The sequence below is a fragment of the Hyposmocoma kahamanoa genome, unplaced genomic scaffold, assembly GCF_003589595.1.
Source record: "Hyposmocoma kahamanoa isolate Upper Pololo Valley unplaced genomic scaffold, ASM358959v1 93, whole genome shotgun sequence".
Classification (NCBI taxonomy): Eukaryota; Metazoa; Arthropoda; class Insecta; order Lepidoptera; family Cosmopterigidae; genus Hyposmocoma; species Hyposmocoma kahamanoa.
In genome coordinates this window covers 24,917,305-24,943,104 of record NW_020654810.1, presented here as the reverse complement: position 1 = coordinate 24,943,104, position 25,800 = coordinate 24,917,305, and the positions used below count along the sequence as shown (strand labels likewise).

General features: G+C 36.4%; 1 protein-coding gene across 1 annotated transcript; it reads right to left on the bottom strand.

Annotated features, from left to right (window-relative positions):
- Positions 1-8,850: 8,850 nt before the first annotated feature.
- On the bottom strand, positions 8,851-9,678 carry LOC113237637. The gene has a single exon (XM_026474246.1). It carries the CDS (start codon positions 9,676-9,678, stop codon positions 8,851-8,853), a length of 828 nt encoding a protein of 275 aa, XP_026330031.1.
- Between the last annotated feature and the right edge of the window lie 16,122 nt (positions 9,679-25,800).

Here is a 25,800-nt window from a genome sequence, read left to right as displayed (position 1 = left end):
AATAGTTTCGTTCTGTAGAGTACTAGAGTAGAGTGTCTCAGGTGTACTTTAAAACGTCCTTTGGTTTAGCTGTTAATCTTCGGGACAATTCCAGCATAATGTACGTTGGCATTTAGTTTACTTTTGTAAAGAAATACTGTAGAATATGCGATAGTTAGATAAGAAATCGTTTAAATTGAGAGAGCGTACTTAGGACGACCGAGTGGACGACGTAGACACCCCTGAAGTTATGAAGTCCAGAAAGTTCTAAAGGATCTCGGCACTAGTGACTGGAAGGAATTAGCTTAGAACTGAGAATCGTGGCCTGAAAATCTGATGGTCAAGACTCACTTTGGGTCGCGAAGTTTCCTTACTGAATTCGATTATTACTATAAAATATTGAACACACCAAAAACATGTGTACTGAAGTAAAGAACATTTAGGCGGTTTTTTAGGATAAACAAAAAACTGTGTTTTGTAAAGAAATATTTATTTAATTTTCTATCTTCTGCTATGGACTATTTATTTTTCAGAAATTGATTTTTTTTTACAAAATAAGTTTTTAGCGTATCTTGAAAACCAACTAAATGTCTCTCACGTCAATTGCCATTTAAACTATCGACATGGCGACTACAGTTACAGCACTATTTAGAGATAAGTTGACAAGTCCCATGTACCTGTAATTTCAACAGCACCCTTATCCTTTCAAACCGGAACGCAGTAATGCTCACATTACTGCTTGGCGGCAGAAATAGGTAAGGTGGCAGTAAGTACTTCCCTGGACGAGCTCTTTCACAAGAAGCTCTACTGCTAATAAAGCATAGCTATATTTGTACAAACTGTCATTGTAATATTTGTAAGCTATTGTGTACATTCTATAGTGTGGCTTATGACATGTGCTACCGGGGTTGGCGTCAGTGGCAACTCGTGACGGGCGTAAATTCGTAACAGCGGGGATGGAGGCGCGGCGGGCGAGCGGCGTGCAGCTGACGCGTCATTACGGGGCATTGTGCCTCACACCTCAGTAGCACATTATTTAGGGAAATTACTAGCTTTTATTCTGTAGAATTTAATTATGGTAAATCGCATTCGCTGTTAAACGAAGCGGTTTCGTATTAGCGTTCGTTATAATTGTAATTGTGGTTTGAAATATGGTGGAGTGACCAGAACGTAAAAGAGAATGTTTGATGGTTTAGTTATGCAGAAGTTATAAATTCTGATAGTGGGATGGTGGGTAGAGGTAAACCTAGAGGTATAGGTAAGCGAGAATAAACGGCAGGTGCAGGTATAAAGCAGGGTTTCTTAACCTTATAGTCCATGGACCATTAGAGGCCGTATAATGAACCTCCAAAATGAGTCCACCTAACGTAATGAATTAATATAAACATTAGTTTGTTATAATTATTAACACAAAGATCGAACACTCAGAAAAAATTCCTTCGATCCGGCCGGATTCGAACCGACGTCTTCTAGCATACCGTGCCAGACGCTATACCTACTAAGCCACGGAACGAACCAGCGAACCTCACGAATTTTTCTATGTGCTTGCGTCATATCTTTGTATTTGGTTTTTCAACGACTTTTTAGCCGTAGCGCCATCTATGAGAAATCTATGATATTTCGTCACTCGGTTAAATACCTTTACAGCTACCAACCACGGCTAGAGATGTCGCTATTCATTATATTTAAATTTGTATTGAATTGATATTCAATTATTTTTATGTCAAATTACTCCACTAGTTTAATATAAATATTTTTATACAATACGTTGTGAGTAAATAGCTAATGCACGCGTGACCTTTTGAATTTTTAAATGTGAGTTTAATAATTTCTAGGGCTTCAGATGAAAACTATAACGTAGCAGGTTCTCTGCAGTACTTAATGAGATGTCTCCATGTAATAATTATGTACAAACTTACTTAATTTATTCTGAAATAAATTCGTTTTAGATTTTAATTTTGGCCTGTGTTCAGGAAATACAGATAGTATAGCAATATATAAAACTTAAAAATGGTTGATTGTCTTTAACTGTGTCTCCACCATATTTTTGTTTGCAATAACAGTGACGCAAGAAAATAAATTGTTTCGCTTTATCAAATATGTTGAGATGAAGATAAGATAGTGCATGCAATAGCATGAACGTGTGATATGGCCGGCACTCCATCCAACTGTATTTATTATTGGAAGATTTTTTTAATAAATAATGAACGCACGTGCTCATAATATAAGCCTAGTTGTATATTTACTTCCATGGTAAATCTCAGGTATAAAAAAAACAAAAAACATGATCTCAAGCAGATGGTCGCGGGTTTAAAGTCGGGGTCTCTGACCAATGAGTTTTTCAAAATTTATGTGCGATATTTAATTTGAAATTTACCAAGATCTTTTCGGCGAAGAAACCTGTACACATCTGCAAAGCAATGTAATGATGGTGTGAAGTTACCAATCCCAATTGTGAGAGGAGGTTAAGTATTATTATTAGGCACTCAAAATGATTACGTACCATCTGTAAAGAAACCTATATTTCTTTTTTAAATTTAATTATGTAGTTTATGATATTTCTTTCTTATTCTCTCTTGTCGCTGTCGCCCGCTTATAACCTTAGCTCTCGTTGCCCTGAGTTAGCTGGAAGAGATTTCTTTCAGAGATAAGTCCAGCTTCGCTCACCTTCTGTTAAACTAATATTTCTGTTGTGTTTATATGGTGCAATAAATAATATATATCATTTTCGGAATATTTGGTTTTTATATTTAATTATAATTAAGGTTTCATATACCTACATTGACTTACAATTATGTGGACGTCGGGTCCGCGCTAAAAAGTGTCCGAACTTATAGGGCGTTAAAATCGTATTCAGAGCGTCATTCAGGCTTTAGTCTTCGTTTGTTTGACTGAAAATTAGACAGCACTGCGATGACATTACAATTTAAAAGCTTTTTCATATTCCTTTACATGTCACTACGCTTAAATAGGTTGACTTGGGATATTTTTTCGTGGTTTTTGTATTAGACCCGTCGTCCATTTATTTGTAAGTCAATGTATACCTATAAAGCTACCTTCTTAAGACTTTCTTAAATTTTCAGCCTACTCGTAATGTGCCAAAACAAATACAATAATTTTTACAATTTCTTTTTTACTAAACGTTTACAATGTGAAACGAATTTCGCAATTTAATTAAAAGAGCTTCTTTCTTAACAAGTTACGTCGCTATTTTAAGTATATTTCCTGAAATTGAAATTTGAAATTAATCCTTATAATTCCAAAACAATTCTGGTAAAAAAAGGGGACGACTAAGGAGAGAACTGAAGCGAAGAAATTAAGAAAGAATTTCTTTTATAAAGTAAGTTTTAGAAATTGTTTTAAATTAAGATATTGGCATGCTGCCGTTTCTAATTGTATGGCGACGTGTTGAGGCGTTGTGGTGACACTGCGTGGTGCCCGTGTTCTACGTGTACACTTAGAATAATAACGCATAGAAAGATAGTTTCAAACGAACTGTCACAAGTGAGGCAAAAATCAAATTCATGTAGGCTAGTTTTAGTAGTAGGGTAATTTTCGGTTTTAGTGAATATTTATATAAAAATACAAATTGAAACGCGTTACTTCCTTGTGGAATGTGTTGTTAGTATCTATTTTATGTTTGTCTGACGTATTTTTACACTCATTTGCCGCACATTTCGTCATTTTTAGCTAAAATTCTGGAGCTGTTCGCGGTGCAAGTTGACCTTGAGCACTGAAGGCCCGCCCGCTCGTGTAGGCCCTTTTGGCGCGCTTCAATTTGCCTCACTTAGCGTGTGCGGACTAGGTTTCTATGCGTTATTATTCTAAACGTGTACATATATACCAGGGTTGTTGCTGATGTAGGTTTTGTATACATCAGTAGATGCTGAAGCGGAATTTTATATTATGTATTAAAAAAAACCGCGAAAAATGTACATCCTCACGAATTTATCTATATGAAAAAGCTTTTTTTTTGGTATTGTAATAAAAAGCAAAAGAATCAATCTGCATGAAAACAATCAAACTGCCCAGCTTAATCGTTGTGGAGTTTTATCAAAGTTACATTCTAAAAAGACATCATTATTATCATCAACCCATTTATATGTCCCACTGCTGGGCACGGTAAATTACTCCAGCGTACCTTTTGGATCATGTCACGACTCGAATATCCTCTATGAATATCACCTTCGATGAATACGGATGCTGATGCCGATGCGGATATTTTAATTCATGCAGATTATCAGCGAACGCGGCAACTGATATTCGCAACAGCCCAGATACATACATGTCTGTCACTACTTTTATTAAAAAATTACTATACTTCTTAACATAAATAACATTTTCGTACCGTTGGGTCACCGAGGTTGAAAAGTATATATCAATAAGTTCATTAATATTATTATTTCGAATATTCTAGACTGTTGCCCGCAAACGACAGACGTTTTTTACTTATCTGCCAAAATGTCGAATTGCACTCGAAAAACATTCGTAATCAACGCGCCTGGAGTTTTGACAGTTCGATGGACAAAGAAGTCCGTCGTCTACACTGACATCCTTCGGGTACTTTGAAATTTGTTCCATTCAAATATTTATCGAATGACTCCTGTTCTATATTCTGCAAACCCTAACCTAAAAATACAATTCAATAACGTTATTGTATGATAGTAGAGTACGAAGGTATAGCAACTATTCCTAATTAACTAAATTGTGCATTTCTTAGGAAATGAAACTATTTTTCCGGATTTAAATCGCGTATATTTGTTTTTTCAAACAAACCGGCATTTCGGGCTCTTTGCAGGTCTCACGGCCTGCCTGGTCACGGTTGACTGTGTGACTGTGATACATAGGACCTGTAAAGGGCCCGAAACGTCGGTTGGTTTGAAAAAAACAAATATACGCGATTTAAATCCGGAAAAACAGTTTCATTTCCGATGTGTAACAATCGAGAAAAACCTAAGAACTCGATTTGCATTTCTTATTAACACACTCGCATAATACATCCACTTCACATGTATATAATTTTGTTTAACTCGCGATACAGGGAAGCTCTATATCGCGGGTGCCATGGACACACACATAGACAACCACAACACCCAAACTCTTGGAAGCAGTAGCCGTAGAGCTCCTTGTGAAAGAGTTTGTTCAGGGACCTTAAAATTTCTGTCGCCAAGCAGTAATGTGAACATTACTGTGTTCCGGTTTGGAAGGATAAGGGTGCTGGTGAAATTACAGGCACATGGCAACTTATGTGTCAGGGTGACGGGCACAGTGGTAGTGCCCCTAAGATCTTTGCTATTTAAAGCTTCCAGTGGCACTGCTACTGTTATGGATAGACGTGTCGCTTACCAGCAGGCGCGCGTCTTCTTCGTCACGTCACTTGGTATTACAAAAAAAAAACTCCCGAGAGAAATAAATGTAGGTCATACAAATATTTTTCTCGGCGCGGTCGAATCCCGCCCGGGACCTCTGCGTGGCAGTCCAGCATGGTAACCGTTCCTAGCTTTTATTTTAATAAGTTTATTCACCTAGGGAGTATAAGTTTCATTATACCAGGTGTGGTGCCTGGTGACGATGAAATACATTTATATAATTTTGTTTATCTACACACATTTCATAAACTCTATATAATATGTTCAGAAACCGCAAATTACGACCAGCATAAAGGTAAACTGTTTTGTTAGAACAAATTTCTTATCTGCGAAAATGTTATTATTGCTTCATAATAACGTCGAATTCGATGTATTATTACATTCAAATTTCGACCATCTCTGAAAAACAAAACAATTTGATTGGACCTCAATTCTAATATCAGTCGAGATGAAGTTTTATTCGAAATAAAATGTCAATAACAAAAAATTTTGCCAATGTCACACGTTACTTGATATCGAACAATGTGATAGTTGGGGCCGATTCTAGTTTGTCTATGAATTAAAAATAAAAACTACAGTTGTGTGACATGCGTGAAAAAAGTTTTTATTTGCCGCCATTTCGCCAGTCGTAACATGCGGTTCCGGAACACATCACAGAGAGCTTATAATATGTGTGTAGATAAAGCATTGTATGTAACTGTACAATAATTAGGCGTTAAAACGCTCGTGAGATATCGTCATGAAACCCACACTCGTGTTTTAATGTCTTTGATTACGTAACAATCACGTAAACTACTATTATTCGGACGCACACATAGAACAGAGTTCCTAGGTGTACCGATTTGAGACAAAATAAGCTGGAAAGCGCAATTAGAGATTATTTGCACTGACCTCAATATTTTTGCATACACGTTATATATGCTTAGCAAAAAAGTAGATAAATATTCGGTTTTTCAAGCATACCACGGTTATGTTGCTACTTATTAAGATATGGTATAATATTCTGGGACAATGCAACTAAACTCATTTTTTAAGGTACAAAAGGGATGTGTCAGAGAGAAAACTTTATGCCATTATTATTTTAACCAACGTATAAGTAAAAAAAAACCGTAGCTCTGATCTCAAAAAATTATGACTACTTTGGGAAACAAGCAATTTTGCGGGTTGTATATATGCTTATTTCTATACGTATGTATATATACTTTCATGAAAATGTTTGCTGTTTTTTCACGAGATATTGCGTGATCGCATTACGATACAAGTGCTGATAAATATTCTAAAACTATAGCTGTTGCGAATATTATTTTTAACATACGGGTCCAGTATTTGATAAATAAGCATCCCATAAAGCAGTTTTAAATAAAATATATGTTATCTGAAAAGAAATTATGTTTTGGGGTCTAAAGGGTCGTATTCTAGAACTCTACTCAATGCTCAAGTCAGGACTTGAGTATTGCAGTGAGCACTGAAAATCATACTCAAGTCCTTGCCATTAGGGTCGCATTTCCAATGCTTGAAATCATACTCAAGTCTGCACAAATCCTGACTTGAGCATTGAGTACAGTTCTGGAATACGACCCTAAGAGTCGTATTCCAGAACTCTTCTCAATGCTCAAGTTAGGATTTGAGCAGACTTGAGTATGATTTCAAGCACTGGAAATACGACTCAAATGGCAAGGACTTGAGTATGATTTCTAGTGCTTTGAATCATACTCAAATCCTAACTTGAGCATTGAGTGGAGTTTTAGAATACGACTCTAAATCACGTTTATACTTGTTTTTTTTCAACAAAATCAAAACAGCTGAGTGAAGAAATTGATTTCTGACACGGCGCAACGGCAAAAAAGTCGTTAAAAACCAAAAACAAGATCTGCAACAAGCACATAGAATAATCCTTAATCGCTAGTTCGTTCCGTGGCTTAGTTGACATAGCGTCTAGCACGGTTTGTTGGAAGACGCTAGTTCGAGTCCAGCCGAATCAAAGGAATTTTTTCTTAATGTTCGATCTTTGTTAATAATTATAACAAACTAACGGAGTAATTTCACAAAAACAATTGAATATCATAGCAGGCAAATATCGTGACAATAAAAAAAACTTAAAAAATTAAAATCAAAACAACTTGATTTATATTTTATCTCTTTTCAAAATACTAATAAAATTAAAAACAAAACACTATTAATATTTCCATTGCACGCAGCGATAAACAAAACACGTAGTTAGTTTCAAATTATTTACTGGAAATAACGTACACAACGCGCAAAAATAAATAAATAGAAAGGTCTAATTCGTAAAATAAGACCTTGGTCGCGGGATATAAGAAAATAGATTCGTAATTCGAGTGCCACGGAACTGGGACCCTACTATTGAGCATGAAATCCGTGGTTACGGCCGTTTTCCCTCTATGGATGACCTACAGACCTTAGTTTTGATCTGTGCTAAAACTAAGAATGTGTGACAACGCGCGTGGTTTCCAACGGGCTCGTCTTTTCGTTGACGGACTTCGAGAGTAGTCCCGAAGGTTATTCCTATAGGGCCCATTCCACTAGTCCCTACCAGCTGTCCCCTCTAGTGGAGACAAGTGGATTTTTTCCACTCTTCCCTACCAGACTGTCACTGGTAGTGGGACACAGGCCATAATTACGGAAATCAGAAATCAGAAATCAGAAACATTTATTGTACGAATTGGTAAAATACAGGTGTTACTTACTAGTGATTAGATCTACAATTCTTACCCAAATCAGGCGTACAATGTCTTAAAATTACAATTCAATTAAAATTTATTACAACTTAAATGTCAAAAATTAAAATTATAATTAAGTTAGTTATACAATTGTCAAATATTTGATGTCTTTATATAAAATTCTTTAAGATTGTAAAAAACTTTGTCAATTAACCATTTTTTTAAACAAGCTTTAAATTTATCACCATTTAAACATTTCATTTCCATTGGAAGTCTGTTATAAATTCTAATTCTACGGATTTCATGGTTCGTGATTAGAGCCCCTGTATAGTCTTGTCAGGTATATGGAGCACTAAGAAGACGAAAATAATATTGACAGTGTGAGCCTAGTGGAAAAAATCCTTAGGTTCAGGGTCCCTGATGATTACTGCAACAGGCGACGTGGTGTGCCCCTCCTGGCAATCGAGCCCTCTCGCACTGAACTGCACCGACACTCGCCTATTCCACGCACGACTGCACTCCTCAACTCCATGCTCGCAGCATCGCCGCAGTGTGATGTGTTTGTGACTGGGATAGAGAGACTGATGACGGAATGGAAGAGAGTCTTGGAGAGATGTATGAATGAATTAGTAAGTAGATAATTTTAAGTTTATTTTATTGTATTATTTCTTTTTTGTTTTGTGTATTTGTTTTTTCTTTTTAAATTGTTATTAATTGAATTGTCGTAACGCCATGGTGCAAACTGTTATGTTACACATTTTGTCTATTAATAAATAAATAAATAAATAAACAAAAATAAATAAATAAATAAATAAATTTCACTACACTGTGGTCACTTCAACGTACGGGTCACAATTCCATTCGATAGCAGAAAAGTTGCTCCACACGAAATTTCCTTTCATCGACAACGGCGCTTCCATTGCCAAATATAATATCGCTTTAGCGCCTTCTTCGAACATCTTAGCAGTCTTTCTTTTCTCACGAATCTTCGATAGTCCAGGATTTATACAATTGATCACTATACCATTATCACTCCATTGTCTATGTTGTAAAAACGTGACCGCGTTCAAGGCAACCTTGGAGACAGCATGGACGTTAAGCCCCCATCCTTCAGTTTTTTCAATACCTCTTCTAGCAGCTTCTTCGTAATCTTGCATTACCATTACTAGTTCATCTTCTGTCAAAGTTGGATCACTCATTCTCTTTCTTATCTTCTCATTTTCTATTGTAGCGAGTAACCCCGCAGGTCCTGATACATTGATCACCCTTGCGTTTTCATTTAATAGGGGATATATTAATTTTCCAAAGTTTATGTAACCGTAAAAATTCACGGCCAATGTCCTTCTGACTTTTTCAATACTGGTTAAATTCTTTACGGGGACGTAATCGGAGATGTTAATTATTAAGTCTATTCTCTCATCTCGATCTTGAATGTAATGCCTTAAATTAATAATACTTTTGGTGTATGTTATATCCATTTTAATATATTCAATGTTGTTGTATTTTTCCAGATTCTTGAGAATATTGTAGCCTGTTGTTTCATCGTCGGTAGTGAAATATATTTTCGATTTAAAGATCTTTGTTAGTTTTTTCAAAACTTGATATCCTAAGTTACTGTCAGCACTAACAACAAGCGCAACCCCGTCCATGGCCACAATAATACTGGCTTTGGTACTGTAGAAAATCCTTATCAGTTTATCAAGTATCAAATCCCGTGGTATGAAAATGACAGGTAACCGTATTGTGTAAGTAAGATAACATATGTCAAAAGATAACGTTGATTTTCATACGGTGTAAGGATGCTGCAAACTTCATTGTGTAACACATCATACTGTAAAGGAAAATTGAAAAGAAAATATCTGAAAACTTAAGGTCACATCACATTGCTGTTATCCGACGTGTGAGATAATAAACGACCGTGAATGAGTCTAAAAATGCATTAAGGTCGATGACTGCTATTTATTAGGTTTATTCCAAATAAACTTTTCCAAAATCCAATCTGAATACTAAATCAGATTCTAATAACAAATGAAAATTGAATTTAATGTAATTTCATTTTAAGTACCACTTTGGAAATAATGTTGATTTTTAGAGAATTTTCAATCTATAGTTTTGTTTACGTGTTTGTTTTTTTACGTAACATTAGCGCACAACTAAAGTACATGTAAACTTGATTTATAATCGATTACGTAAATTCTCTTATTCAAATAGAACAGCCAGTATCGATAACATCTAATTTCAAGCTAATTTAGTTAGTAAATCTGATACAGAGAGCGAATACGATAATGATTGCAATGTCTTAGACCGTAGGTAGATACGATTATCGCGATTGATTATAAATGTTATGGTGTGTAATTAATATCATATAACTTAAGGAAAAAAGGGCGTGAGCGACAATCAACCAGACTTGATCAATTGGTAAAGAGGTCGTTGATACTATAGATGGGTACGGTAGATATAGATTTAATAGCAGTGCAGCTCCTTGCGAACGAGTTCGTCCAAGACGTAACCTCACCTATTCCTGCCGCCAAGCAGTAATGTCAGCATTACTGTGTTCCGGTTTTGAAGGAAAAGGGTGCTGGTAAAATTACAGACACATGGGACTGTTTGTCAACTTATGTCTCAGAGTGATGGGCACAGTGACAGTGCCCCTCAGATCTTTGCGATTTAAAGTCTGCGTGGCAGTGCAACTGTTATGGACAGGCGTGTAGCTTACTATCAGACGCATGATTTGTTCGTCCCTTCACTTGATATTATAAAAAAATAGCCTGTATACATAAAAAAATAAGAAAAATAAGACAATTTCTAATAATGGAGAATTACATTTCGCCTAGTGTAACGCAGTGTTATTTATACATGTGACCAAATATTTGTACAAACATTGGTCTAAATATTCCGGGTCAGTTGAAATAGCCGATAAATATTTATTGCTGCTTACGAAATTGTCGCCTCTGTTATTTTTTCAATCTATTTTTACATGAGCGATGCTATCGGGGAACGTGAGAGGAAATGATGATCCCGACTCTATATTTTGATGTTCTATCGTTACATAAAACGGTAAAATAATAATATAGAAACTTCATGGAATGATTACAATTTTTAGATATTAATGAAAGATGTTTTTTGTTTCGTTTTCTCTGTGTATAGGAAACTAGGAAAAATAAATCTCGCGACAGACAAAATAATTTCACTTCGAAAACTGCCGTATTCCGTCGTAATGTATATCTTAATGTGAAGCATATTTAGCCCTTTGCAGCACCATAGAACGTAAGTTATAATTTTGGTGATATAAATCGTGACACTCTGAATCTCAAAATTAGGAAAGAGTCGGCACTGTCCATCTAAAGTATAATGCATTCGAAACATTTTAGATTCCCCTCTGAAGAACTTTATGTATTCGATGAGTTATTGATAGTTACAAAAATATATGTCAAAAGTACACAAAGAAGGATGGCGACATCTAAACATTTTTGTGACATTGTGTTTTACTTTTTACTTTAGGTCATTACTGCTTAATTGATTATTTGATTAGGTATTTTCATCGAGTATATAACTAGAAATAGAGACGAAATATGGGCCATATATTCCTGGTAACACATTAGCGATACAGCTCTTATAAATATCAACTCTCGTTTGCACTGAAACATAGACAGGTCAACTACTGACCTGTGTGTACGTCTCCGTACATTCCAAAAAATATTCTCTGTTTATTGTTATAAAGATAATATCTCTAACAATGCCATGCTGTTCTATTCGGTGGTGTAGGAAAAACAGCAAAACATCTAGTTACAAAACAAACGAAATCACATTTCATCGGTAATTAAATATTAAATATGTAGTTTTGCAATTTTCGTCCATTATAGCAAAGCTCAAGTTAACTGGTCGATTTGAAGTGAAACAGTTAACGATGCCCATTGACGACACCCGTCAATTGTTTCGAACTCTGGCTCTGGCAGTAATGTTATGGCAGAATAGTTTTCAAACAAATTAAATGACATTTCGTCTCTATTTCTGGTTATATACTCGATGGGTATTTTATAGCTTTAATGTTTACGTGTGTATTATAAAATAACCAATACTATAGGTAGGTGAACATTAAATCATTCCTACAATGAGACGCACGTACAACAACGTTACGTATATGGTCAAACTGAATCAATTGAGTTGTGTTCTTGCGTCTATTGTAAGATAGTGTTTTGAAATTTCTTTATTCCCGACTTTCCCGACCGATTCCCTCGTAAAATTATACTAACAAAGTCCATGAACGGCACTTCGTTGATTTTGGGTCAGCTTTCGCCTTCCTTCTTTTTGTTCAATATAAACATAGTTATGCAGTCACACTCTCATAAATACGAGCGCATGCGCGCATTTCAGTATGGTCACGTGTAAGTTAATTTGAATTAATTTTGTCTTCTATTTTGTCTTTTGTTCTTAATAAAGCATTGTATGAGTTGAAGTTGACCTTTGTTTGCATCGTATACCGATATTTTCAAGAAACGTCGTTTTTATTGTTATTGAATCAAACTATGCTGTAGTCACATCATCATCTCTCATATACAGCCTAATTTCACCCACTGCTGGGTATAGACCTCCCGAAGTTTGTGCCATCCACCACGGTCCCTTACTAGCCACCTTGCAACAGGGCGCCCAACGCTTCTTTTGCCCCTCCTCGGCCACCAATCACTCGATGTCTTGCTCCACCTTGCCTTGCTAGATGTCCCGCCCGGCCCCATTTGAGTTACATGATCCGAGTTCCAGCATCCTGGACTTTCGTCCGTCATCGGATTTCAACGTTCGGAACCCGGTCTACAAGGTTGATGCCGATCATGGCGCGCTCCACGGCCCGCTGTGCAACTCTCAACCTGTATACGGTCTCTTGCGTGAGTGCCCATGTCTCGGCATTATACGTGATGGTGGGCAGAACACACTGATTAAACAAGTGGGTCTTCAGACACTGTGGAACCTTATCTGGCTTTCAAATTACAAATTACATTCATTCATGCTAAATGGGATATACTAACCACAAAGACAATACAGTCAACTAATAAACGTAATAACAAAATGTAATAACAAAACAGTCAACTTCCATCTAATATAGTTCTATTAAAAAGATGCAAAAACATTAATGTGCGAAACAATTACAGTAGCGACTGACATTACTGCCTCTGTGGCCGACCAGTTAGTTACCTTACTGGCTCGCCACGCAGAGGTTCTGGGCTCGGTTTGGGTGTCAATTGTGGTTGTCTATGTGTGTGACCATCGCGATGCAGGGTTTCCCTAGTGCGGGGCTATTAATGTGCGCGTTATTTATTTTTATTTATTTTATTAGTGAGTATCTGAGGAACTCTACCGTTCACCTCACTCAATAGAAACAAACTTGGTCGGTTATATTCCTAAATGAGACAGGCAACTTTTTATAAATCTTTGAATGCAGTTGTTACTTGTGTTTGAAACTAAACTAATGCTTCATAATCATCATTAATACCCATTTATACTTCCCACTGCTGGACAAAGTTTATTTATGACTTTTGAAGTTTCTAACACAAGTTATGTTGCGTTCTTTTTGGTCTATTATCATTTAACTATGTTGTACGACACTGTAAGTATTAGATTAAAAAATAGTTTACAAAATAACATTTGTTTCATCAAAATTTGCGCCCTATCTATACACTACCAATATACTTCTACCGCCTTAACGGAAGCTCATTCATGCCTTTGTGGTAGAATAGTGGGGAACGGGAATCGATAAAGTCTTGAAAGTTATTTGCGACTTCTTCGTAGAAATTAAGTTGTTTGGTTTATAGCCGTTCACGCGATACATGCAGCCGTAGACGCATACCACACCTAGAGGTGCCGGTGATGATTTTATACCGATTTATCGGATATCGAAGTTATAACAGGTAAAAGAACTAATAATAATTGCTATTTCGGTAACTACTCTAGAAAACCGTAAAGTTTTTAATGCCTGGATCTGTTATTTAAAAAAATAAACAACTTCAAAAATACGTCACGACAATCGTGTGTGTTATTGTTTGGGCTGGTGATTTCGGTGTTTATTTATTGAAAACATACCGTAAGTAGCGTTTTTTAAGTTTACCCTGAATATAAATGTTTATAAACTATACTTTAAGGAGTAATTTCATGGTAAACGTTAGAACCACTCAAACGGAATATTATCATCACTGCCTCCGTGGCCGAACGGTTACCACGGGCCGGACTGCCACGCAGAGGTCCCAGGTTCGATTCCCGGGCCGGGAGAAATGTTTGTATGGCCTACATTTATTTCTCTCGTGAGTTTGGGTGTAATTTGTGGCTGTCTATATGTGTGTCCATGGCACCCGCGACACAGGGTTTCCCTAGTGCGGGGCTATGTTGAGTGTGTGCGTTATTTATTATTTATTTATTATTATTATTTATCATATTTACCTAAGTACACCAAAAATTTAATTAGTGCAGTGCAGTGGTGTGCGGTGTATTACTGCATTTTATTTGAAATGTTTTTGTTGTAGTACGGAGGGTATTTATTTAGCTATGCAGAATAATAATTTTTATTTATTAAAACTTGTATTTAAACTGAATCCTTTTCTAATTTGCGAAACCAAATCGCCGCCATTTTGCGTTAGGATGAGCGCATCGCGTGAGCGGATAGATAATTATTTAAGTTGTGGAAATAATGGTGGTCGGTATCGGCTACGTCATGTGAATATGGAGAATAATGAATAGTTTCAATTTTGTAACTCCTGTAATGTGAAGGTGATTTAACATTTTGCATAACACTCAATGTTATCATTTAGGAGTGAGTACACACGTCGACTTTGCATCGATGCAATCGCCTATAAATCCCAAGTGTTGTGTCCCATCCCAGTTGCGCGCTTGCATCGTGTTTGCATCGTTGCGAAAAGTTGGAGTGTAACCGTTCTAATGGTGAACATCGGCTGTGGTTGTTTCTTTGCGTGTCTTGTCACCTTAGTCACCATTTCTTCACAAAAGCAATCAACTGTTATGGTTATACGATATCAATGGCGATGCACGAAAATGTTCCTTAGTAAAGGCGAAATAAAACAAAAAACACTTTAACAAACACTTCTCGTTAAACAGACGCCTTGGTGACACATAAACATAGCACCTTATTAGCACGCAAGGTACTAATACACTTCATTCTACTGGTTAACTTAGTTTTTAAAGTAATTTTACAACATTTTGTGCTGCCCATTGCCATACGAAAATTTGATAAGAAACAAACTTTCGTTAATGCTGAGTGTTGTTATTTCTAATTGCAATTACGAATCAACATGACCTTCAATGTACTTTACGTAGCCCTGTTAAAAAGAAACACCAAACAGATATTGCATATTTGTAACGTTATTTATCGTTTAAGATTTATGAAATACTAATTAACTATTTATATTAATGTGTTATTATTATAATTATTTTGTTACAATATTTTTAAAAAGTTTCAAATCTGGTAACGATTTTGACTTCAAAATAAATCGAAAAAACTGTAAATAGGTTGAAAATAAGGTTTAAATTAACGTGAACGCTATTCGACTATAACCCGATTTGTTTCGGTTTATCGGCCGCCATTTCTTTAATGTTTTAGAGCGGATTTTTGCGAAAGTGTGCGTGTATTTTGATGGGAGCGCGTAAAGTACATGAATGAAACAGAAGCCAGAGACCCGCCGGCTTGACTCGCGCTGTGATTGGTTGAGATCCAACGGGACAGGTTACTACGCGTCTATTATTGAATATAACAAGTTTTATTAAGTGGTGGTGTATGCGCGCTGTCTGGTACAGTATTTTGATAATACGTGGATAATTTTAGGCAAGCCAGTGGGAATCGAGTTAAATGGACACCTCGCTTCGCCACTGGGCCATACTTAAGGAAACTTCTGTGTATTACTTCGCGGCTGACAAACTGTTACCAAGCATTTTCCGTACATAAGTTTCTTTTTCCGGCAGTGCGGGCTTGTCGTTAGGGCTCAACAACTGGGTGGATCGTTTACAATATCAGGGGCTTTACCATGAACTCTAATTACGGTTCAGTTTAGGATCTAAAAAGAAACGTTGTGAAACGACGCTATATAGAGTATATATCACCGTCCCGCTTTTTTGTCATTGCGAACCCATACTGAACTATAACACGAGTTCTTTGGTAAGGTCCCTGGACCTTTTAGGTACCTTTAAATCTATTTTTCATTTCTATTCTAACAATCCTTCATCTCTGTGTCGAATCATTAGGGCAGAAAAAGTGCTAGGAACGCTTTTAACAATAGCTGCAAATGTCATTATTCATCTTAAGCCCTGCTCGTCCACAAGACTCATTTGACAGGTTAAAATTTCCATCGCGCAAACCAAAAACGCACAGTGCGTTCATTAGTTGTATCCGCTGTACACACGTCGTTAATGCTACGAGTCATTTAGAATTTAGAATTTTAGTATTATTCTTGTTTGCTTTAAAAGCGGATTCAAAATTAAACACGATGGAAACAAATGAACATCCAGTGCCAACAGTCGGACCCCCGAGATCACCATTACTCAGACACAACAATCACTGCGTTCGTCTTAACATTCTGACATAGTCAATTTCATATAAATCTGCCGGATGGAAGGATTTTTTCTAAGTGTGCGATCTTTGTTCTGCTACTTTTCTTCAAACCGCTGTTCATTGTAATTCCATTGGGACTCCATTGAGGTTATATTACAATTATGATAATATTTATCATTCTCCTAAAATTTAGTTGCAGTGGCTGTTGAGTCTTAATAGAATGCCACTGGAATAGCAGCGATGGTATTAATTCGTTCCATCACTAACGATAAAAGTTGCCATGCTAAAACGACTATAGAAATTTATATGCATATCTTAGCCGCCTCTGTGGTCCAACGATTGCCATGCTGGACTGCCATGCAGAGGTCCCGGAATATTTGTATGGCCTACATTTATTTCTCTCGTGATACAGGGTTTCCCTAGTGCGGGGCTATGAGTGTGTACGTTATTATTATTAACTGTAAGTAAAAAGGAATCGAAAGAAACGTCAAAATGTTTAGTAGACTCCATAGACTCGCTATTAAAGAGCGCAACACCGATAAATTGCAATGGCAGTTGAATCCTCGACGGCTAGCCAAGCCACAATTCTTAACTTTTAGCAGTATATAAAACGTACAAAAACCTTCCATTAAAGCTCTATCGATTACATCTATTTGCCAAGTTTTATTAAAATCGGTAACCGTAGAGTGCGCGAAACCAGATTTATTTTTTCTAGATAGAATTTTTTCTTCAAATTTAAATGGGACAAATAATGAGGTACTCTCTGTCTAATAAAAGAAGAATCGTCCAAATCGGTTCATAGATATCAGAGTTATCGCGTAACATGCATACAAAAAAAACAGCCACATTGAGAACCATAATGCATGAAAGTCCGTAATCCATAGACAGACATACATAAAATACGATTATATAACATTGTATGCACTTGCGATAATCCAAGTTATAATAGAATCAACAATATGTTAAATCTTGCTTGATCCCGTTGATTAATACTTGAAATTGAAGTGAGATTGAGCAAATTACATGTCTTGTAAATTTAATAATGGCTAGTGAATCGGACCAGGATTTGTAATTTTTTTATTTATTTATTGCTTTTGGTAACAAAACCATAAGTATAAACTAGTTTTAAAAATTAAAAAACTTAAGGAAACGCATAAAGAACTGAGAAGTAATTTATGGAACTAAAAAAAATGGCGGGTTTTTGTGATCATTATTTTTTCACAATTTACTTTCTATTTAGTTTCGTAATTATCTTAGGCTGATGGCTTTATACTCAATGCTCATTAAATAAATAAACAAAACCAGGGTTTTTGTATTTTTTTTTATACTTCGTCTGTGTTTTTCCCGTTTCTCCTCCAGTGACTCGCCTTAAACAACGTAAAGTACAACTATCATAAAATCGATTTAGTTACATATAACGTCAATTATATAGTTTAGGCCAACGTGAGTTGGGTGGACATCACTATGTTATATTCCTTGATAGCTAGCGAGACGGTTTGATAAAAAAAACTCACAAACGTATATATCGAATGTAATTTTGTTCACTTTGTCATAACTAAAGCATTTGTATTTTGGTAATTTTGGAGATATTGGCAAATAAACTTCTTCTTTTTAATAAAAATAGAAGTAAATTAATTTGCCACTCCACGAACCCAGTGAAGGTTAAATCGTGCAAAATAGCTGCGCTTGTGTTGAATATATTTTTATGCAGCTAATTATCCCACCCTGAATGCATGAAATTAATAAAATAAATAATACAAGCGCAACTACAGTCACAAACCACCACCAAAAATATACCCGACACGTGTTTCGCCGCTCCACGAGGCATCCTCAGAGGTTGTTGCTCGACGCTCAGCCGAAGAGTGAGCTTGTTTTTTTTTATGAAGGATATTTTGCCTTTGGCCTTTACTGCGCCACCGGAGAAAAGGGCGAGCTGAAGGCTCATAACCCCTTGTGAGCTTGTTCAGAACGGTTGGTATATTTATACCCCGCTACCCCCAGTGTTGCTATTGTTGAAACACGAAACGGGGTGTTGGTAAGGCTGTTTGTATTTCGGCGATACTTTTAACAAATTCAAAATTATTTAATTTTTGTTTATTAATTTGCTTGTTTAAGTATATTTTTAAGTCGTACAAGACACATGTAATGTAATTTTAATGCGTGTTCGCTAATAAATAAATACTAAATACTGAAGAGAGCAAACCCTTGAGTTTCCTATCGATATAATTATTTACATTGTAGTCGTAATTTGTTTACCTATGAAATAAAGATTATGTGAGTTTGAATTTGGGTTATAATTTTGTATCTTTGCGAATATGTAAACAGTATGCCATTAACGTCCCCACCTCGGCCTACGACGTCCCAATAACCTCTCCTAGGAGCTTATTGGACATGTCTTAACATACTACATGGTGTCCGGTTAGGGGAAATTGTAATAAAAAGGTTTGAAGGCAGGGGATCGAATGGAAAATTCAATTTGGTCGCGTTTTGCAACTCAAGTGTCTCTAAAACACGGTTGGAGATGTAATATTGGATTTTAATATCGCAATTGTTATGTGTTTTTTTAGTTGCTGAAAGGGTAAATTGGCCACCAGTGCTTCCGAGGAATATAGAATACGAGCTCCAAGTAAACTACAATTCGAAAAGCGCTAAACGTCCAGTATTAAAATGAGCTCTTAGATTTTTGTCTGAATCTGAATTTATGCGCACAACTATTATGTACCTCTTGATATACACGGGTCCTTAAGAAGTTAAGTAATACATCCTCGGGTTTTCGCATCGGAAAGTTTCTGGCTATATACTAGACGAGTTTCAATTCCGGAATATATCTAGCTTAGAAATTATAGTCTGCTTTTCAATTTTTTTATTACACCAAGTGAAGGGACGAACCAGTCGTGTGCTTGATGGTAAGCTATATGCCTATCCATAACAGTTGCAGTGACACTTAGAACTTTAAGTCGCAAAGACATATGTTGGCAAATCCGACGTGTCTGTAATTTCACCAGCTTGCTTGACCGTAATAGATGGCAGTATTTCCCTGGACGAACTCTCTCACAAGGATCTCTGCTGCTACTAAATTTTAATGTGAATGGAACACCGAGCTGGTCATTGATTAAAACAATCCCATGACAATCTTGGAATGGATTACGATATGCCAATTTTGCGTCAAGTTTTTTTAAACCATCTTCATGAGTAATTACAGACTTTTGAGATAGGCGACCATTCTAGAAAGCCATGTATATACGATTTATTTATAACATCTTAAGGTTCCGAATCGAACAATGTAAATAACTTTTTTACGTCAAAATTGTAAGTTACGTTTATTCGTGATAAAGCGGACTTTACGACCGTCGGCCGGCAACGCATTTTCGTTATTAACGATATTTCTTTGGTAACGAGAATGTATGGGGAAGATGATTATTTACAAACCGTTTATTTGCTGGTATATCTGTATACTAGTCGATGACCTGGTCTCTCACTTGGGCAAACGAACAGGGCTCTAAATCTGATAATTTTCTTGAAACCACACTGGTCGTTGTAATTTAGTTGAGACTCAGCTGAGATTATAAAATCTAGTTGCAATGGCGGAGTCGCATTAGAGTGTCAGCGGTATGGCTGTGGTGGAATTTATTCATTCAACCACTTACGATCGATGCCAGCCTTACTAATCATGGAAATTACTATGCAGTCTTCAAATTGAATGTATTTTTTTATGTCAAGTAGTTACCAAAAAAGGTAGAATACCAAAACATTGCTACGGCAGTTTTTTATGATACGACGCTTGTCTGTTGCAGTGCCACTCAGAGCTTTATATCGCAAAAATTTGAGGGGCACAGCCACTGCCCGTCACCCTGAGATATAAGTTGACAAGTCCCATGTGCCTGTAATTTTACCAACACACTTGCTGATATAGTAATATCAAAAACTGTCCACTAAAAAAACGCGGCGTGACAAATGGTCAAATAACCGTTTTAAATATCAAAACATAGAGCACAAAATTCTCTTTTACAAACAGTCAAACTTATCGGATCTTACCTTAACGATGTATAGCTGAAATATCATGAAACAATTTCAATATTTTGAATACGGTGTTTTTTTATGATATCTCAAAAAAAATATTTTGTCACTTAGCCGCTTTATAGTTTGCGGACGGCAGATTACTGCTTGGCGGCAGAAATAAATAAGGTGGCAGTACCACCCTGGATGAACACTTTCACAAGATTTTTTTTTATTCACAAGATTATTTCTTAAGATGGGTATCCATTTCGTACGTGCACCGTCTGTGCTCTGCGTGCCTGTAACTACTCCATTACTGGATACGCGCGTTGGCGGCTCTTGCGCGAACACAAAGCGGAGCCTAGTGTGTTCGTGGATCTGAGGAAGCAAGAGGTTTTCGGGTGTCACGCTCCGGGCTCCGGTCAGATTTTTAAATTACCGCGAATGTATCGCTTTTAGCTCGTGAACAATATAATCAATTAAACATGTTCGCTCAATGTTCAAATAAAAAATGTGGAGCAGTAGCGTGGGTGGAGCAGAGTCGATGCGCAAATGTAATGGATACGCACTTTTCACTTTTAGCAGAATACAATAGTACAAAATCCAGCCATTGACACACAATTGAGATAATTTAGAATTAGCAGGCTTGGGGCTCAGTTGAAGGGGCCAGAGAGCCTTATATACCGTATTCAGTACCATAGTAAACAAATTACGTCATAGTCGTAAGCTTTGTTACTTGTCTGTGCCGGAAGTCGGGTGGCGCTTCCGGCGATAGGGTAGCAGTGTTAGCTTATTAATCGTTCTGTTTACCCTCATAATAGTTTAGTATTAGGCAGGTTTAGAAGGTCAAGGATCGCCGTTTAGCTATGAGCGTGAGCTACGCCGTAGGTCTTATATAAGGACCGGCACAGAAAGATGTTTGATTTGTGTAAGATGTCAGTAATTTTCAGGTAAGTTTTTTGTGCTCAATTTTGGTGACAATTCAAATTATTTTAATCGTGAAATATTAAAGAATATTTCAGGTTACACTTGAATATTAAATAATACTTCATGATGATATTCTATAAATATTTAAATTAAAATAAATTGTTACCAAAATTGAGTACAAAAAACTTACCTGAAAATTACTCATGTCCGTATCCTTGGAACAAATCCAAGCTCATGGTACCACGATTTCGTTTGAGGTAAACGATCTTTTATGGGGAACTGTATATGTTTTTACAGTAAGATGCAGCAGAGCATATATTAACATCATCATTTCCTAAGTTTAAAACCTGTATTAAAAGTATTTTAATTGAAAAGTCATAATATTACAAAAATGATGGCTACGTGCTAGGAGCAATAGAGCTCATTGTTCATCCAGGGAAGTATTGCCATCTTGCTTATTTTTGCCGCCAAGCAGTAATGTAAGCATTACTGCGTTCCGGTTTTGGATGGTAAGGGTGCTGGTGAAATTACAGGCACTTGGGACTTGTCAAGTTATGTCTCTGGGTGATTTTGCGATTTAAGAATAAATTTCTAATCTATGTATAATGCTCTCTTTGGCTTACCGCCAAGAGCATGATCTATTCGTCTCATCACTTGGTAAAATAAAAGAAAAATTAAAATAAAATTATTAGAAAATTATGTAACGCTATTATAAAAAATAATGTCAATAAGATTAATTTTAAAATCATTTCCGGCAATCATAACATCAAAGACGGTGGCCCTGTGGACAACTGTTCAATAAAGTCAACCTTAATTGCACAAAGATGTTTCTATCTTAGTGCTTAAATTTTGATTAGAACTGTTTTGAATACTTTAGAACTTCCAGGAGTTCTACAGATTGTTACTATGAAACTAAAATACTTTCAGTAACTTGCAACGCCTATTGTTGTTAACACACAACTTCTCGAGGTTTCTCTTCCCTTAATGAATTTTTAAATCTAATAATGCAAAGATTCAACTTACAGCAGCAGTTGTTTTAACTGATATCCTAAAAATCATTAAACGTAAATTTTGGGTTCAAAAGTAGAGTCTTAACTGTGATAAATATCTGTCAGTTAATTCTGACTAACGATACGAGTAGAAAACAGTTTTCTAAACGGTTTCAATCGCGGGAACTATCAAAGAGCGGAGAGCAGTAAATGCAAACTTTTACTACTTCGGTTTACTTCTAAAGTTCATAGTTCAAGAATCGCTAGAGACTCACGCGGCTTGCTTTAAAATCTACGAAGTTTACAGTGACCGAATAGGGTTACCATGATTTCAGTGTTTCACTTCTTCTTAGTGTTCCGCTTCTCTACGAAGGTTGGCGACCATCATGGCTATTTTCATTTTTTAAGTTGCCTCACGAAAGAGGGAACGTGTGCTAAGGTGGAATCAGTCTCTATCCCTCGTCTCTCTCGTCTACTACTCTCGTCTCGTAACTCGTCTTCAATCACGAGATTTTCTTTCTACCACTACTACGCTTCTTTGTATTTTTCCCTGTATGATTAGTTGAAGAATCCGGTGTCTATTGCCCCTCATTACTTGGCCAAAATACTGCAGCTTCCTTTCCTTTACAGTTCTGAGTATTTCCAACTTTTTTCAACATTGGCGACATCTCCAAGGACTCCAGCATTGAGCATAATGCTGGGGTCAGTGTTTTACTACTACAAAACAAAAAAAAAATGATCCAGACGATGATGATCAGGAATACACGTCGATGACGACAACAATACGTTTATTACTGCAACCCTTTTATAAGGTTTAAAATTACAGCGAAAAGAAAATACATTTACAGTTATACAGCTATATGTTGCTTACTTGGATGACAAAATTCTATGGTGGATCAGTTTAGCTATTGGATGTTGTTTTGATGTATGAGATTTGAAATAAATGTGTACAAATGTTTATTTACAAAGAGCAACCCCTAGACTTTGTAATTCTTTCTTTTCAAAGGAAAGCCTTAGGAATGAGCAGTAGATTTTAATCAACGTGCCCATTTCAAGTGTACTTCGCTTACCTGTGAAATGAAGGTATACTTGAATTAAAATATTAACATTACAATGCAAATACAAAGGAAACAATTCACTATTTTAGTTAGAAGTAGAACATATAATCGTGGGCTTCGCCCTGAGGCGTGCTCAGTGGGCCGGCAACGTTTCCTTTTTGGATAGCTAAATTTGTGTAATGTTATTCTGGTTTATGTTTCGAGTTTAGCATGTTTTAAATGTGTGTGTGACGAACTGTTTATATTCTGAACTGGTATTTTAGGCATTTCATTTTATTCCATTATTTAAATTTTTAATTAATCATAATCACGCTTCAATTGCCGCTCTTGCTTATCATTTCGCTAAGCCGATGTTTAATTAAATTATCTTACTGGGTGTTAGGTAGACTGCAAACCCAGAAAGACAAGCTTTGGCTTAACCTTCTAAGTCTTCGTGTACATCAAAATGTTTTACTTAATATGTGAAGTGATTCAGATCCACACAATATTGTTCCTTCCGAAGATCTCGCAAATACCCTGGGTACATTGTAATAAAATATCGCATTCAAATGTGCTGTGACGATGTGACTTCCTTCCATCGTCATGGAGCCTTTTTATCATCTTTTCTCTGGTTCCGGGCCACTTCCTGCTCAATCGCTTTTGCTGCGTCCCATTTAAGACAAACTTCAGGTTCCGCGGCTGAAAATGCTAAATATTCTGCCTTGGAGCCGATATACGACTTCGTAACAGTCGCGGTCAAGACGGCGGGGCCCTGGGGTTCGGAAGTTAGGGACTTGTTTAAAGAGATTGGTCGCCGACTCAGAGACAGGGGCAGCGATCAACGCCCTGAGTCGTGGTCAGTTCAGCAAGTGTCCATTGTCGTTCAGCGAGGCAATGTTGCCAGTATATTGGGAACTATTGAGCCGGCCACGATACGGGGCGGGATTTTTTTTAGATTAGATTAGTTTTTTAAGTTACATTTGTATTAAGATCTGTAATTCTGTATAACTCGGCCCTTTCGGGGTAAGTCTGTCTCACGTTTAGTATTTAAGTGGGGAGCGTTTTGTAGCGTTGTACCCGTTTTTTTATGTACTTTTTCTTGTTACAACCTTTCTTTACCTTTTAACTAACTTCTAATCTCTATACTACCGTAACTTTGTACCGCAATTTTTTCCTTGTAATATTATTCAAACATTGACCATGAGCTAAAACTATTTTCTAAATTATGACAAATATGCGTGTCAATAAATGTGAAATAAATGTGGCATTGTGTGTAACAAACTAATTTACAAATTAAAGCTATGGGTAGATGGCGCTAAACTTAAATAAAGTAAAAAATAGTCGGCAGTATCCATAAAAATCTGTGTAATAAGCGCCATCTAGTTGATTTGTTTGTTATCACTAGAAATTAAAGTAGTTTTGATGAATTGTAGTTCGCCAATTATTTACAAATTAGTTACAAATATAGCTATTTGAAACTTATTGCGACATCTAGTATACCAATAGGTACTAAATATCTGACTACGCTGTCTTTTAGTACGATTAGCGGGCATTACCATGAACTCTTACTACGATTCAGTTTAGGACCTACAATAAATCGTTGTGAGACAGCGCTACATGAAGTGTATATCACCATCCCGCTTTTTTGTCGTTACGAACCTATACTGAAGTGTAATAAGAGTTCATGGTAAGGCCCCAGGTCCTCTTAAATTATTGGTCCGTGTCATAGGGTGTCTAGAAAAATACGTTTTTCATACAAAGCTCGAGGCGGTTATCTAGTCCGAAATGACACTTTCCAGGAATAACGTTTGTTCGAATTTTCATAACCTCGAAAGTAATTTCGAGAGGAAAATGTTTTTTCTTTTAAACCTAACTTAAGGGGGAACGTTACGGTTGTATGTAATCTAATACCCAATATATGCCGTTGGTAACCGATATTTGCAAAATTGGTAGCCAAAAGTTATACTTTTATTGTATACGCGATTGGAGGAATTCATGATACATTTAAAATTCATATAACTTTTCACATACAATCTTTCAATTAGATAAAAATATCTATTATCCGCTCGAAACTCAGTTACACACACATACAAAGGTATGGTTGTTGTTTTTTCAATTATTTCCGTAAAGGAAAAGGCAAAGGTAAAAATAGGTATTCTAGTGTCCTCTTTGTCCAAAGCATGAATGCTGAACGTCTGGAGTTCTAGCCTAGGACATCAAATTTTTTATATTTTGCTTTTATTTATGTTAGAAGTCAGGATTTTTTCTATATTATTA

What these genes read in the sequence shown, in the direction of transcription:
- LOC113237637 (XM_026474246.1), bottom strand. Translation starts at nt 9,678, where the DNA reads ATGGACGGGGTTGCGCTTGTTGTTAGTGCTGACAGTAACTTAGGATAT.